Source organism: Talaromyces atroroseus (assembly GCF_001907595.1).
Source record: "Talaromyces atroroseus strain IBT 11181 chromosome Unknown scaffold_16, whole genome shotgun sequence".
NCBI lineage: Eukaryota > Fungi > Ascomycota > Eurotiomycetes > Eurotiales > Trichocomaceae > Talaromyces > Talaromyces atroroseus.
This window is the reverse complement of record NW_017971448.1, coordinates 200,875-216,055: the sequence shown is the minus strand read 5'-3', so window position 1 is coordinate 216,055 and position 15,181 is coordinate 200,875. Positions and strand designations below refer to the sequence as shown.

The 15,181-nt window shown below is 46.7% G+C and overlaps 7 protein-coding genes across 7 annotated transcripts; 1 reads left to right on the top strand and 6 right to left on the bottom strand.

The window, feature by feature from the left end:
• Nucleotides 1-1,036: 1,036 nt before the first annotated feature.
• UA08_08819 (hypothetical protein) lies at nt 1,037-1,890 on the bottom strand (the record flags this gene model as incomplete). Its single annotated transcript, XM_020263861.1, has 3 exons — nt 1,037-1,575; nt 1,628-1,699; nt 1,755-1,890. 3 exons carry the CDS (start codon nt 1,888-1,890, stop codon nt 1,037-1,039), a joined length of 747 nt encoding a protein of 248 aa, XP_020116033.1.
• Nucleotides 1,891-2,892: 1,002 nt separating this feature from the next.
• On the top strand, nt 2,893-3,595 carry UA08_08818 (hypothetical protein; the record flags this gene model as incomplete). Its single annotated transcript, XM_020263860.1, has 3 exons — nt 2,893-3,031; nt 3,090-3,406; nt 3,461-3,595. The coding sequence occupies 3 exons, from the start codon at nt 2,893-2,895 to the stop codon at nt 3,593-3,595; spliced, it is 591 nt and encodes a 196-aa protein (XP_020115948.1).
• A 335-nt stretch (nt 3,596-3,930) lies between these two features.
• Nucleotides 3,931-4,608, bottom strand: UA08_08817 (hypothetical protein; the record flags this gene model as incomplete). Its single annotated transcript, XM_020263858.1, has 1 exon — nt 3,931-4,608. One exon carries the CDS (start codon nt 4,606-4,608, stop codon nt 3,931-3,933), a length of 678 nt encoding a protein of 225 aa, XP_020115949.1.
• Nucleotides 4,609-5,289: 681 nt separating this feature from the next.
• UA08_08816 (hypothetical protein) lies at nt 5,290-6,695 on the bottom strand (the record flags this gene model as incomplete). Its single annotated transcript, XM_020263857.1, has 4 exons — nt 5,290-5,796; nt 5,865-6,117; nt 6,200-6,405; nt 6,465-6,695. The coding sequence occupies 4 exons, from the start codon at nt 6,693-6,695 to the stop codon at nt 5,290-5,292; spliced, it is 1,197 nt and encodes a 398-aa protein (XP_020115940.1).
• A 928-nt stretch (nt 6,696-7,623) lies between these two features.
• Nucleotides 7,624-9,113, bottom strand: UA08_08815 (hypothetical protein; the record flags this gene model as incomplete). Its single annotated transcript, XM_020263856.1, has 2 exons — nt 7,624-8,547; nt 8,664-9,113. The coding sequence occupies 2 exons, from the start codon at nt 9,111-9,113 to the stop codon at nt 7,624-7,626; spliced, it is 1,374 nt and encodes a 457-aa protein (XP_020115941.1).
• An 880-nt stretch (nt 9,114-9,993) lies between these two features.
• UA08_08814 (hypothetical protein) lies at nt 9,994-11,763 on the bottom strand (the record flags this gene model as incomplete). Its single annotated transcript, XM_020263855.1, has 4 exons — nt 9,994-10,117; nt 10,200-10,942; nt 11,012-11,506; nt 11,569-11,763. The coding sequence occupies 4 exons, from the start codon at nt 11,761-11,763 to the stop codon at nt 9,994-9,996; spliced, it is 1,557 nt and encodes a 518-aa protein (XP_020115942.1).
• Nucleotides 11,764-12,725: 962 nt separating this feature from the next.
• Nucleotides 12,726-13,910, bottom strand: UA08_08813 (hypothetical protein; the record flags this gene model as incomplete). Its single annotated transcript, XM_020263854.1, has 2 exons — nt 12,726-13,441; nt 13,577-13,910. 2 exons carry the CDS (start codon nt 13,908-13,910, stop codon nt 12,726-12,728), a joined length of 1,050 nt encoding a protein of 349 aa, XP_020115943.1.
• Nucleotides 13,911-15,181: the final 1,271 nt, after the last annotated feature.

Sequence of the window (15,181 nt, the reverse complement as noted above, 5' to 3'; positions counted from 1 at the left end):
AGCTTCTCCAGGATAGCCAGTATAGCGGTTGAATGTGTCCGTTAAGAACTTCTGCGTTCAGAAACTTATAAGCCGCATTCGTTTGCCCATATATGACCGCACACAAAAAATTGGATGTATATTCGCCGCTTTTGACAGCTTGTTGATATAATAAAGGCTCTAACAGACTGGCCAGGGAGCTGCATGTTCTACCCAGCACGTTGAGGTCTGCTGCGTCCAAATTATTGCTTGTGAGTAAGAGCACTTCACAAGGAAGCGACTTAAAAGACATCTTGTCCTTGCAGAGCGGATGAAACCTCAAGACATTATCTTATTAGGTTAAGATTATTTTCAAGAAGACCTCTTTTTTGCTTAAGAACCCGAGAATAGCGAGTTTTTCGAGGAATTTGGTTGTGATTTGTTCATGATGACACTGACTACTGTGTATACCTCATCGACCCCATTTTACTAAGGCATCAATATCCCCTGGGCCTAGCAGAGCATGCTTTTATTGTTTCCAGGAGATTAAGTTAGCATACGCTACTAGTTGTAAGACGTGAAAATACCTTTTGAGGAGCGCATGATAACATGATTAAGGCTTGATAAGGGTGCTAGAAAGATTTATCGCAGTCATTCAGAGAGGGTGTCCATGGTTTATATAATTACAAACGATAAGAGGCCCGCCCTGTATAACTACTGCTGGCATGGGTTGATGTGCGAATTTGCTTTTTGGTACAGTGATCGAAATCATACGTTCCCAGATAGTTTTCTTCTTTCCTGAAATTTCATTTGATATAATTGAATAAATTCGGAAGCTGGAGAGAATAGCCAAGAAAAGGACAAGAGAAAAGATAAAAAGCTTCTCGTGGCTCTTGCCAACTTAAACAGCCTGTGCCCTTCCGTTCTTCACGATAAATGGACACTGGGCATTAGGCCATCAGATCAAAAGCATGTGTGAGATTCGTCTAACATAAAGATTCACAATAAGTTTCTTGTTCCAGTGCAGGACAAGCTACCCAAGGATCAGAATCCCCCCTCGCTAGTACCGTAAGAGGCGTCAAGACATTCGATCATCCGAGCGAGTTGGGTTCGTAAGCTCACTCATTTTGATCGCAATTGCTCTTTCCCGAAGTGCCTTTTGTCGATAATGCCGCCACAACATGAGTACAGCTCCCGCGATGAGTGCTGCACCAGCAACAACGCCAACGACGACTCCAGCAATCGCACCACCCGATAAGCTACTTCCTCCCGAACTAGTTGACAATGTCGAAGTTGATCCGGATCCGGTTGAAGTGGCGGTAGCACCGCCAATCTGTGAAGAAGTCACGGCCGTTGGATCGTCAATAGATACATTGAAACATGGAATATCCGTGGTAAATTGCGACAGCGGGACATATCTAATATCCGCACAGACGTAAAAGGTGCTATTGGTATCTGTCTCAAACGCGGAAATATAACTGAGTTGTAATGTTGCGTTAGACCCTGAAGAGACGCTTGATGGGGCATTGGGAACTGCGTAACATTCATGCCCAGGCTCCAGTTCAGGAAAGTCGCTTGACGATACTAAGGTTGTAAAGTCGCGATTGCTGGTGGGATCTTGAAATAAGTTAGAGTCAATCGATGTAGCTGGGAATTCTGAATTACTCACTGTCATTGTACGAAATTGCCAGGTTGATATTGTAGGAGTCGTCTTGGAGCACAAGGGCAACTTCGCCGTTCGCTGGTCTGAAGTTAGTATTGATTGTTTAGTGATTACTAATGTTAGAAATACCTACTCATGGGAAAGTCTGTTCGATTTGAAACTCCCGCTGCTGAGCCACAAGGTGCTGTATTGTCATTGACAGCAGAGAAAACTCGATTTGTTGGCCATAAAAAGGCAGCAGGACCCATATCGTCATCAAGTTGAGCCATGGTTACTCGAGCCAAAAGGCTAATTAGGCTCACTGCATATGCAACTGCCTTCATACTGAGCGCCAACTATACCTCTGTAGTAGTGCAGAGGCGAGGGAGAGTCAGGACTAAACGCACGAGATAAAAACGGAAGCCCAGTCGTGTCGAGGTTTATAAATCCCCAAAGTAGCTGGCCGCCCACCAGCCCCTCACTTGTATATTGCGGATATCAGAGGCTAAGTCAAGAACCCAACATAACCAGTGCCATTATCTCCTTGATACCAGAACCAAGACATGCCGACAAAAGATATTTTAGGCGATATGACATGGGCTATGAGTCATATGCGCAAACTTTGGGTTGCAACGACAAGTAGTAATCGGAAGCAGAACGAAGAAAAATAGGAAGTTAAACCTAGAGCGGCGGTCTTCGTGAGTGGGTTGTTGCATGACGGCAGGCCAGACTTTGCTGCTAGAAAAGCGTGGCAGAAAGGATCAGATAAGATCAGATAAGATTCTTTCATGTGCGTCTATTGGCTATCCATTCTCGAGCTATGCACGGCAGCCAACAAAACTATATGTTCAATCTATAAATGTGGGACACGTTCGGATCAGATAACCCAAAAACTGTCCCGATGAGGCTTTTTCTCCTCCGCAAGTACATCCTCGGTGGCACGCACTGACGTGCTGTACATTGTTCAATTGGCTGAGGGGCTCCGGTAAAATTGCATCCGCGTGATTCCACTGCCATCTGTGGTCAACGTTTATGCATATTCTGTTCTTAACTCCGAAACTCGGCCTGCCTATTCTATGAGCTAGTTCCTAGAATAAGTCTGACTACATTTATACTCGGCATGAATACGTATCCATCGAAGGCCGTTCGTAGTCTTCTACCTAATGTAAGAGTTTATTTACCTGCGCAATTTGATCTGAATTCGTCACTGACTTTCTACTACCGCCATTTCCCTTACGATCAAAGATTTACTGCACCGGGAATTATACTGTACCGTCGTTACTTGATTCAAAATGGTCTTTCTTGGAGCTGTAGTTTTGCTCTCGACCCTCATCTGTGGTTGGGCCGTGGAACTTTCAGAACTTCTGCCGCTAGAGAAACGTCAAGATCTTGAACCGGGAACTCCCCTCTACGAGTGCCATGCAAGCTGTGGTACATATGCACACAGGTACTCACCTCTTTGCCGCATAAGCTAAACCCATGGAAACAGGTTATGCAATTCTTATCTCGGAGTCTTCGAACTACTGCTCGAATTCTACCTTCACGTCGGATTTGAGCTCGTGCCTCGAATGTGCTCTGACGTATGATATCTGGCAGTATTATGGCAGTGAAGTGTCCTCCGCAGCGACCGCATGTGGTGACGATGCGACTCCAAGCTCTTCGTCGGCGACTGTGAGTGCTTCAGCAACAGGAAGCCCTTACACCAGCACTGTAGTGGTAGCTACCACGTCTAGTACGGCATTTTCTTCTACATCATCTACGGCTGCTATTCAAACACCTGGTAGCCAGGCTGGTGCCACTGGCACTGTATGTATCTTCTACATGTCGAAGAGGAATCTACTAACATATGAAAATAACTAGGCTTCCAATGTCTCTACAACGTCTAGTGTAGCAGCTTCTCAATACACGGGGGCTGCATCATCTCTAACCTCTGACCGCAAGTGGGCTTTTCTAATTGCCGTTGGAGTTCTAGAGGTATTTCACGCATACATGTAACAGCATTGCGGAAGCTGTGACGCACTCAAAGATCGTCAGTATTAGCAACCTACTCCACATGCTGTCCGTATAATGTGGCATATCCACCGTTCCTCAACCTGATGTGTGGGTGGCAAGATCGCGAGGTTAACTCCTGACATTAAAAAAAAAGACCCGTTGTACATGCGAAAGGAAAATTTGGCTAAATACATGAAAATCTGCATCATACTTACAGCGATAACATTTTGTATAACCAAATATATACTGATAGGCCCTGACGTGAGCATCAGAAACAGGGCAATGATTATCAACACCACGAAACCTGGAAACAGACTTCCTAACAGTAGCACCATAACCTAGACAAAAGTCACTTTACCAAAATACGGGCTCATGTGAAAGTTGGCCTCATCAGTTGGACTCCACGCGCCTAGCGTCTGGTTTGGATATGTGCTCGGTGAGGTAATTGTGCGGAAGAAATTCATGCGCCACTGTGAGCCTTGAAGCTCGGCCACATCGAAAATTGCTAGTGGAATGTGCACTGTAGAAATCCAAGTTCCCGCATGCTTGTCCAGTGTTGTTTTTGCCGCAAATCCATCTGCGGCCGGCTCGGTCACGAAGAAATGGTCGAAGGGGGCGTCGGTGGCGCGCACCTTAGAGGGGTTGTAAACTACAGCTTGGTAGGTGACATTATTGGGGTTGACTTCGAATTCAAAGTAGGTCGTTGGGTCGTTCTGACCGTGGTAAAGAAATGCTTCCATTACCTCGTATTCCCAAATGTCGCCATTGGTGGTCTGATTGGCGTTGTAATAGTAGTTTGTTTCGTTGTATGCTTTAAATGTGATCTGCAATGACGACTCGTTGTAACATAGTGAAGCGGTGGTCAAGGGGAAGAGAGTCCGATCAGGAACAGACTGATTGATGGTGGCAGTGGCTAGATCAGGGCATTCTGGCACCTGAAGAGATGGTAGGTCTGTGAGGCCACTAGCTGCAGCTATCACAGGGATAGAGAGGATGCTGAGCTGTTGCATACGCATGCTGAACAATAACGTGAAAGGCAATCCGTTTTACAAATATTTATTTCCCTTTTCTCAACGTAATAGCGAAGGCAGATGACAGGAAGGCTACAGCGCGATCTACGACTATTTTTATACTGATAATTAGTTCTGTCAGCTCCGCCATTCTCTCCGATGAACATTAACCGTGTGATCAACGTCGTATTCGATATTGCCATTGTTTCGTCCCAGCGATGCATTGGTGGAAACTACCTAGGCATCTAGTTCCGACTGCCAAGCTTCTATCACTACCAGTAGTCAAGCATTTAATATTTATTGCATATTTAATATCTGTCATTAGTCCTTTACATCTGCAGGCTTGAACAGGGTTCCTGCTTTTAGTCCTCGAGAATGTTACAACTTACAGCCCTTGGCTATACCTATTTATATTTCCACTAAACTGCTTAGAGTAATGTCACAGCCATAAAGAAATAATTTATAGGGTTATCTAAGGTTACATTATTAGCACCGATCCTCCGGGAGAAGCCGGCGAGGTAGGCCCGGTCTAGAATTGTGTGACAGTGTATTAATTCCTAGTGGTTAGCTTTATGGGCAATTTTGATCATGTATTTCATCAAACTCATAAAAATGCAACCCAAGTTTTTATATGTACATTTTTCGTTGCCTGCTGGCCATCCAAGAAATCCTGATTCTGTAGAAAGTTTACAAAGCAATGATTTTGCTTTCCTTCACATTCAATTTGATGTCCGCCACTGACACTGTATGGTTGTCCATGTTGAAAACGGTGTATGCACCTCTAAGGAACGCATCGCCGAGAATCTGGAAGCCATCCGGGCCAGGACTTACACCAAATGAACAGGCCTCCTCCCCGTCGATGGTCACGTTTCCTCCGGTATACGGTTCAATTAGTTGATGTATTGGGATCTGGATCAGAGGCCCGTTGCTTCCGCCTAGCAACACATCGACAGTGACATCTGTTTTGTTTTTGGCCGAACAAGGTATCAAACTGGACGACAAGCTATAGTCATACTCGCCTCCAAGGTCCAAGATAACATTCATGGCACCATTCCCAGGGACGAAAATTTTCGGACTGCCGCTGTCGATAAAGGCTGCTCCGGCAACGCTGCTATTACCGTACCATGATGTTGAAGATGACCCGTCGCTAGAGATTGTTGATGTTCCAATTGCCGTTAGGTTGATGTACCATTGCTAAAAGTTTTTCGAGTATTAGTGTCTTTTGTTTGTTCCAATATAAGGGGGATGTAGAAAGAACGAACGCCGTAAGCGTCATCAAACTCAATCACGTTAAGCGTCTTTAAGTCGCCCGAATATTTGGCCGTGTCATATCCACCAAATAAGATGCTTCCTTCGCTGTCAACATCGTTCAGGTAAATAGAAAAGGCGGCTGAATTGATGACACCCTGGTTTTTCATAGCCATGACTGTAGTATTGTATTCCGAAAGACCCGACTGTACTGCAGCTTCACCGCCGGGGAATCCAAGACCCATGATGCCGTATGTAGGGCTGATACTAATATTCATGAAGGGATAGCTTAGCGCAAAAAGCTTCAAAAGGACATGAGAATTCATTTCGCAAAAGGCAAATGACTCACCCGTAGGCGTCGTGAGAAATGCCAAACCGTGCATTCTTGATAGTCTTGCCACCGATATGAAGGTCATCAGTGACAAAGTCACCGGTACCGTTCGCACCGCTGCCATAGCTATACACAAACTTGTTCGGCATATCGTCTACCAAGGTTCTGCTAGCGTTTGAAACGAACGAGCTTCCAAGACAACCGTAGGCATTATCACATTCGACCTATAGTATACATTCACAGTGAGATGGATTGTACACATAACTTCGAGAATTAAACTTACATTCGATGCAAAAACCCACAGATCGGAAGATCCAGTATCAATCTGCACAGTGACTTCTTGAGGAGGCGTGCCGATAGAAATGTTGACCAGGTAAAGAGGCCCTTCGCCAGCAGCTGCTTCGACGAGTGTCAATGGCAGCTCGATCGTTCCGGGGACATCATTTTTCCACCGATGTGCAGAGGACAAGGCCACAATGCCTAAAATCGTGGTCACAAACGTTGTGGAAACCATGTTGCAATGGTGCTGGATTGAGAAATGAAAGAACGAAGGCGCAAAAATACAAGGGGGAAAGGACAGAGTAATGCTTACATTTTATAAACAATAGGATAGTACGCTTGGTTGCTTTATTTACTCTTCTGCTCTTCTGTTCTTTTCTCTCATACCTACAGGAGGCGTCAGCTTTCAACCCCCACGTTGCAAAACCAAGCCCGTCACCTAATTCTAATCCTAACTCACGGGGCCGCCGACGGCTGAAAACGATACTATATGTTTGAGTATAAACATCCAAGATGATCCACCAAGCTGCACGTGTAGGTTGCAAGCTTTACGTGCAGTGGGATATTCCACCGAAAATATACGTCCGTCGTAGATATTAAGGTTGTAAGCTCGTAGTAGTTCACTAATCTGCCTGGCGGTTCCAGTATGTTTTTATACTACCTAGTCCATAAAATGTAAGCACTATCCAGGATGGCGTCCCAAGGATGTAACTTCAAGAACTCCCAAAGGAATGATTATAAATTAATAAAATACCCGACAGAAATATGTGAAACAACACACCCGAATCAAACACAACATATCCCACCCCAGCATAGCTACGCACGCACGCACGTCGGCCTCTGCTTCCATCTATATAGCGGTATATTTAGCTCGTGCAATTGTACAAAAAATAGGTCTGAGCGGGTTAGAAGTGTTACTTCAAAGGCACGAGGCGGCAAGGCAGCTGGTCGCCGACTCCAGCAGATGGGATAACCAGCAGGTAAGGAACAGTCTGCTAGCTGCGGTCGAGAGACAAGCTGATACAGCCGAATTATGTCACTGACTGCTGACTGTTTTAGAGCCGTATATAAAAAACCTGTTATGGATTCCAAAGGTTCTTCAACCTCACATACCATTGTGCGCCATTTTGTACTCTTCTTTTTTGCCATTCAATCCACACAGCTCAAGTCGCTTGCAGTAAAGCACCAGGGACAGTCTGTACCTCCAGTAAATATTTGGCCAAGGTCCATCTGCTACTTTGGCCGTCTCGGATTTGCTGCAAAACATCTTGAATCCAAAGACCAATAGCGGGGTTGGAGTCCCCAATAGTCTGATTTGCCATTCTTAGCGGAAACATGAGATGAAAGTCGACAACCCCTCGTCGCATGCCCTGCAGGTGATATTCCACACTGCGGCATATGGCCAGGCTAGCGGCGTATGATCTTTCCCAAAGGTCAAAGGACTGGCGGTCTGTAGGTGCTGCGAGGATGTTTAGTTCATTCATAATACCTTGGATGTATCTGAGAAGGAGGATCAAGGTTCCATCATATAATACCATCGTGTTGGCGTGATATACAGATGCATAGTTAAGTATTGTCGTCCAAATTGGCGTTTCCATGTCTTTCTCGCCTTGCCAACCAAAAGAGGTCGGCCTCGGAAATGGAGCAGGAATTTCGTGGCAGTATCCCGGATTATCCAAATCCCATTGTTCCTTCCATTTTTCAAGTTGGTCTAAGAGACGATACGCCCGACCTAGCAAATGTTTTAACCCCGCCGCCACCTGATTCGTTATGGCCAAATTTCGATTGGACAGCAGTTGCATTTGGTCAGCGAAGAGCGCCGGACAGTCAGCAAGGATATCGACAAGCAGTTCCATGGAGTTTTTTCTTTCCGGGAAGTATGTCCACGGAATAGCCTTCCATTCTTGATTTGATAGGATTGTGTGCCGTCGCACAAGTAAGGAGGATGTAATAATCGATACCCGTGATTTTTCTAGTATTAAAAGTTCTGGAAATGTAATGAATGATTCCGGCCCACGGAAAGAGAACAATTTCTCAAGGCCGACCAAATGGCTGAGCCAGCCAGTCCAGTCGTCAGATATGATAAACTACCCAGTAGAAAGGGGAGGCAGGTGCAACGTCGTGTTAGCTTTTTCACTATTAGAGATATTCCTCCCCTCCTATTGCAAAGAAAAAAAAAAGCCAGAGCAACAGCAGTACATACCTCGAATACCGACATAACTGCAATTGACTCCAGAAGGTCGAAGGAGGCACACCGAACTGGATCTTCGAGTGCCCGGTGGATATGTTCTAAAGCATGGCCATAACGTTGAAATCCCTGCCTGATGACGCCTTTTTCCTTATGCTCTAGGCCAAAAAATGTGGTGCATAGCGCCAGAAACGCCTTGGTCATTAGGCTTCTATCCACATGGGCAGGCAGAACAACATCCACTCTATTGGAGCCTTGGAAAAGCTTTGAACGCGTATACTGTAAAAATACATCGTCCAGGTTCAATGGAATATGAAGAGCAGTCAGCCAACCTGTTTCTGCGAGCTCCGGTGACGCGTTCGATGTTGACTGAGGAGCAATATTTGTACATCGGTTCTGCGACTCAGGAGAAGCTGCAGGAGAAATTGTGTGACGTCGCCGTCCATCGTATAGAATAATGGTCATATCGGGGTAGCCGCTACATTCTATTTTGGACTTGATGCATCTCAAGCAATATGGTTTTCGCTCATCTGTTCCGAAAAAGAAAAAAACAAAGGGTTCAGAGCCGACTTTTCGCGAAACTAAGAGAAAAGCTTAAGAAAAGCACCTACCGCATTTGATGCGCCGACGACGACAAGTGTCGCAGGCCTTGGACCTCCTGCCCATGCCAGCCATTGCATCTGATTGCTGCTCTAGTAGGCGTCGCTGGAAGATGGCATCGTGCACAGAGACTTACACCCCGGGGTGTAAGTCAATAAAGATAAACCACGTAAATTGCAGGTGACGTCGCGCGCGGCTCAAGTAGCCAATCACAGTGTGTTGAGCTACGGGGCTTAGGGGAAGCTTAAAACTTTGAAGCCCGTCAGGGGCCTGAGGCTGCCAAGGCAGCTATTTTTTTACAGTCAACCCGGACCCCAACCATTCAGCCAGCCTGGAACACCCAATAATGGGGAAAACCAACAGTCTGGCCTGGACGGGCTCAATTGATTCGCCGTCTGCCAAACTCAGCGCCTTTTAAAGTTGAAATTGCATAGCAGAAAGAACAAAGCATTGCCATCATAGGCAAAAGGTCCGCTAGGAGGGGTCTTAACCATGTAGCAAGGCAACTTTACACTCCGATTGCGGTGACTACGAAGTACGTATACTCTGTCCGACTGTCGTCCGGACTCAGATTTGTGGGGCGGTGGAAGTTGGTCGCGTACGTGCTAGGCCAACTGACTACTTTCTACAATTGTATTTGAGGTAGGAGTGTCCGGGATTTTCATTCGAATGTCTACAAGACAACATCTGAAAGAATTCACAACTGAAAGGAATAGTCATATCCTTGTCAAAAACGTTTCCAACGCTATCGCCATTTATGACCTAGCCACTGGATGATGACCGTCGGGATAACACTAATAGCAACTATGAGACCCACGCCAATGCCGGCGCTGCCATTATATCCGACATTCTCGAACATTTGTGGGAACCTAACTAGCGGTTAGTTATTATTCGAGACGTTTGTGCGGAGTAGAGCAGCAAGACTAGGGGATGCGATGATGGGTGACTTACCAGAAGGGTCCAATGAAACCCCATGTTTGTCTGACAAAGGTGATAAAGACTCCCACACTAGCAGCTTCAACGCGATAGCAATCTACCGCATAGGTAATGTTCACTGTCGTCACGATTTGGTTTCCAGCCGCGCCAATAGCCGCGCCAACAAGCGGGGTGACATTCCAGGAGCTGGAAGCCTTTCCAATCTGCACGGTAAACACCACAAACCCGCAAATGGCAAGTGCATATCCGATATAAGCCAGCCAGAGGCGGAACTCAGGCTCAACAAGCACTTCACCTGCTAAAGGAAGTGACCTGCCTTCTTCGGCATTGTCGATGCCTGATTTCTTTGTCTGCTGTTGACGCCGCCTTGCCATCCATTTATCAGACATGAAGCCACCGATCTGCTCGCCAATGAACGATCCGATGATAATGCTGATCATTTGGAGACCATTCTGCTCCGTATCCAAGCCAAAAATCACGGGGAAAAGCTGTGGAATCTCCACCGTTGGCACAATGCTGGTCCAGAGGAACACCATGGCATAGGCAATGGCAGGAAGGAAAATGCATGGATGAAAAGCGAATGTCAGTGGGTGGTAGAAGTCATTCAGTCTCAACGGGGTTCTGTCAATACGTCCAAACTGAAATAATCCTCGTCTAGTCATCGGTAATCCGTCACCAGTGGTGTTCGGGGTCGTTTCACGGACATATCGTGTCTCATTTCCCAAGAAAAAGTAAAGGATAAACTGAACACCGTTCGTCTAGAAATTTGAACTGTTAGCGAAAGTATTCTTCCTAACTCACCGTAGTTTTAAGACGGCACAACGTACGATGGCAAGGATATAGTAAATCCACCTATAACCGACGCGAGCGGCGACAAATCCCATAAGAAGAGGGGCAATGGGCACACCTATAGTTACCATCACTGTCCATATCCCCATATACCGAGCTCTTTGGTTCTTGAAAAAGGTCTCGGTAACAACACCACTACCAATAGCGGCAGGAGGACATATGAAGAACGCAGTGATGGCTCTGCACAGGCCCATTGTGCCGTATGAATGACTGTTGGCGCACCCAATATTGCCGACTAGAGAGCAAATCAATGACAGGAGAAATATTGGTCGCCGACCGTATCGATCGGCTAGAGGGCGCCAGAAAAGTGGTGCACCACCTAGGATTGCAATTACGAGAGAGGTCAGGTAGCTTGCACGTTGAACACTGACATTCAAGTCCGCTGCTATGTTGATAAAGGCTGCCATGATTGCCGCAGCAGTGAAAGTGCCCATCATCGCATGAAATGCAACGAGGGTTAGGTTGGTTATCTTCTAAAATAGGAGAAGTCTTTATGTAAGCTATTGAATTTAGAAATTCAATGCAAAGGGGAAACAAAAAAGGATAATGTTTGACTTGCCATCCATTTTGGCCAGTTATATGGATCAGCGTCTGTCATGTCAGGTAGAGGGTCGAGCTCAATGGTCCCATGCCGACTGATGAGATATTCGCGGTACTCCGGCGACAAGTTACTCGACTCATTTTTCTGCAAATGGTCATCTTCCTTGATAGTAGCTTTTTCGGCTGACATTGTGAAAAGATCTCATACTCGTCAATGATGCACAAGAAAAGCGAGATGCAGGGGATTGCTAGCTCAGAAACAATCAGTAACGGCTACGTTACTCAGGATTTATAGACTGTCCTATACTCCGAAGATGCTACTGCTTTTAAGTATTCCGGGGGCACGGCCTCAGCACCATGGCGCATTCTGTGTTGAGCCAATGACGAGTGAGTTGGGGTCAACGTCGTGCGGAGTAAGACAACCAGCAATTGATTAGCCATCATTACTACCTGGGAGTTATGAAGTGAACAGGGCTTGCCGGGAGTAGTATTAGCCGGTTGCAGCCTTCCAAAGTTAGTCTACAGTCACAGCGCACGCGTGCCATGGTTGCTTGTGTACACATAGTATATGTATATGTTGCGCGTGCGGAATAACCGTCCCTCTGGCGCCCCCGGAACAAGGGAAGCTTGCCTCATCATCGTTAACAATTCGTAAGTAGACATGGCCTTATTCCTTATTATTTGCCTGACTTCTCTTGACCGTACGTACCTAGATATACGTATGCTCCCACAATCCAGCAGCTACCACCCAATCACCTAAGCACTGTGTAGCGTAAGTCCGGGCTGGGCGTCCCCAGACCTTCAGGGATAAGACAACCCCCCAGCGCTCCTGGTAGGGCCTCGTGGCACTCCGCATACGTATCGTACATGGTTTTGGTATGACTGCGCAAATCCGGGGTTGCCTTTCTCGACCTTCTGCAGCCCCTTTGATTGGGTTGCAGTGGGCCAAACCGACCCGCCCCGGCGAAAACATTTATCCCCCCTCCCCGCTTCCCCGGATTGCGCAGTCAGGTGATTGCGTCGTTCCTGCTAATTCTTTGGGCTACGTGGTATATGGTATGGCTTGAGCAACTTCCAGACTCTCATATGCAATTGTTGCGCGTGCCAATGCTTTCGCTATATAAATGCAACTATGCTCACATTCATAAATAATCAATCCCAAATCGGATGATGTATTTTATCGCCGGGGTGCGTCTCATTCCCTACAATCCTCCAATACATGTCACTAATCTTGGTCTCAGGGGCTCCCGGTGGTCTCCGCACCATTCCCGCGTCCTTGATATCCAACGCGTTCTCATCTCGCCAGCGGACTAATGTGTCAAAGTCAATGCACTTCTTATTGACCGAGAAGTCCGGCCATGGCCTGCTCTGCGTCTCCAGCCAAGTCATCGTGGTCATCGTGGTGTCTGCATTGCACATCAGGAACTGGACAATGATGTCCGTGCAGTGACGCATATGGATCCAGAAAAGCTCTGAATGTTCTCTCCGTGGAGTTGATTCTTCTCCATACGCTTCCATATGGTACTTTTCGCCATCGAAGTAATAGTCCTTGAATGCCTCTTTGCGGATGGTGTTGAAGCAGTGCAGAACGTGGAAGACATCCATACCGCCCATATACGCCTCAGGACCAAGACCGAAGACTTCGTCGGGATATTTGACCGTCTTTTCGGGGTCCTTGCCTAAGGCAAGAACTTGTTCTCGTGTTAGCAAGAAGGGCCGCTGAATTTCGAAGTCAAGCCAAAGGTCATCAGTCTCTGGACCGGGCTCTCTCCGACCAAGGAGTTGGTCGTCGGTCTTTTCGGCTGGGAACAGGCCACCTTGGATCTGCTTCTCGACGAAAGGAATTTCAACATCGTCCAGAACCGGCGCTATATAACCAATGAGTGTGCATTCCAACCAAGTAGACCCAGAGAAAAACCGGAGAAGAAAAACCACAGCCCACAAAATGCAATACACCGTTCACATTGACTGGGTAATAAGATCACGCAGATTGGAAAACTTACAGTATGTGGTCACTTGTCTATATGCACCGTTCAGTCGCGTTGGCCATTGGTACACCCGGCCGACGAAGAGCGCTGTAGAAGCCAAAAAAAGAAGAATGTTTGCACCAACAAGGGCCTTCACTAAAACAGGCCATGACTTGGATTGTCCTCTTGAGCAGCGACATCCGGACTCTTCTTCGTCGTGGTCACAACTCGAAGTCGTTGCAGAATCTACCAAGCTAGTGCTATTTAACTGGTCACTGTACTTGTACTCTTCATCACTCGAATCTGTCTCGACACTTTTGTAGTCGCCTGGCGACTGTTTGGACCAGGGCCAAACAGAAGGGAAACTCATTATTACGGCAACGTTGATAACCCTTGTTCAATGTCTCTTACCACTTGAGTGGACTGGGTGGACATGAATGGAAAAAAATGCCGGATTTATCAAAGTCCAACAAACGAAAGAGCCCTGAGCATGGTTATTTTCTCGACCGCAGCAAGAAAAGAAAAGAGGAAGACCAGACAAATGAGATACGGAAAGCGGAGGGGAAATGTACATTGCATTGATCACGCTTACATGTCACCAAGTGATTACTGTCACTTGGGCGTTATCTGTGACTGTGGAGTCGGCGTGGGCCGAAGGAAGTGATACATGCCAGATTTGGAAGTGACGGCATGAGACTTTGTTTGCGCTGGCGGTTCTGCAGACGAAATCGGAGCTACTTGCAGGAATAGCAGTGGATCGCGTGGGGCATTGAAGATCTAGTTGCTCTAATTTTTCTAGCCCTAGATGACTTTGGCAGCAATCGGGGAGGACGATCATTGGATCCGCAGTGCAGATCCGCGATGATAACATCCCGGCTCTGACGGATGAAACCCCCCGCCGCTTCGCAATAGAGGCACTGCCTGCCTTCAAAATACACTCGAAGGATTCGACAGCGACTCGCTCAGAAAACTCTAAACCACTCTCTGGCGTATGAATGAGGAGCATTCTAGATACCTGCCATTTTTGCTCCCGGTGATCTGCATTCCTTCCTAAGTGTACCCCTCCCGGATACCTTGTATGAATGCCGTATGGCTGTAGATACATGTTGAAGCTGATTTTTGAGTGTCAGCTTACCCTATGGAGTCAAGATGAGGGGTAATTGCATCGAAGGATCGAGTTGACGCTTACTCGCTCGCTGTCACCAGCTCTTATCAATAGCACCTGGAATATTCCTAGAAGCACCGCTGAGCATGATCTGAGTATGAGAGAGTACGTTATACGTATATAACTCCCCCCTTATTCCACAAACGACCTTCTATTTTCCAGTCATCGTGGCTTGAAAACTCTCTTCCCTCTACAATAACCCCACCTAAGAGTTACTAGAATACGCAGTTGACCATTCAAAATGCGTGACTTCGGAAAGGCTGTCACTTTACTTTTGAGTGCCGCCACTTTGGCATCGGCAATGCCAACGGCCAAGGTATTATCACACCATTCATTGCGTTTGACAAGCTAGGCTGCTGACAGACGTCTCTGAAGCATTCTAGAAACTCTGTTGATGCTATTGTTGCCCGCGAAGAGCTCTATCCAGCTCCTGATCTCGGCAGGATCAAGGTCGAGGACAAACGGGAGGAGCTCTA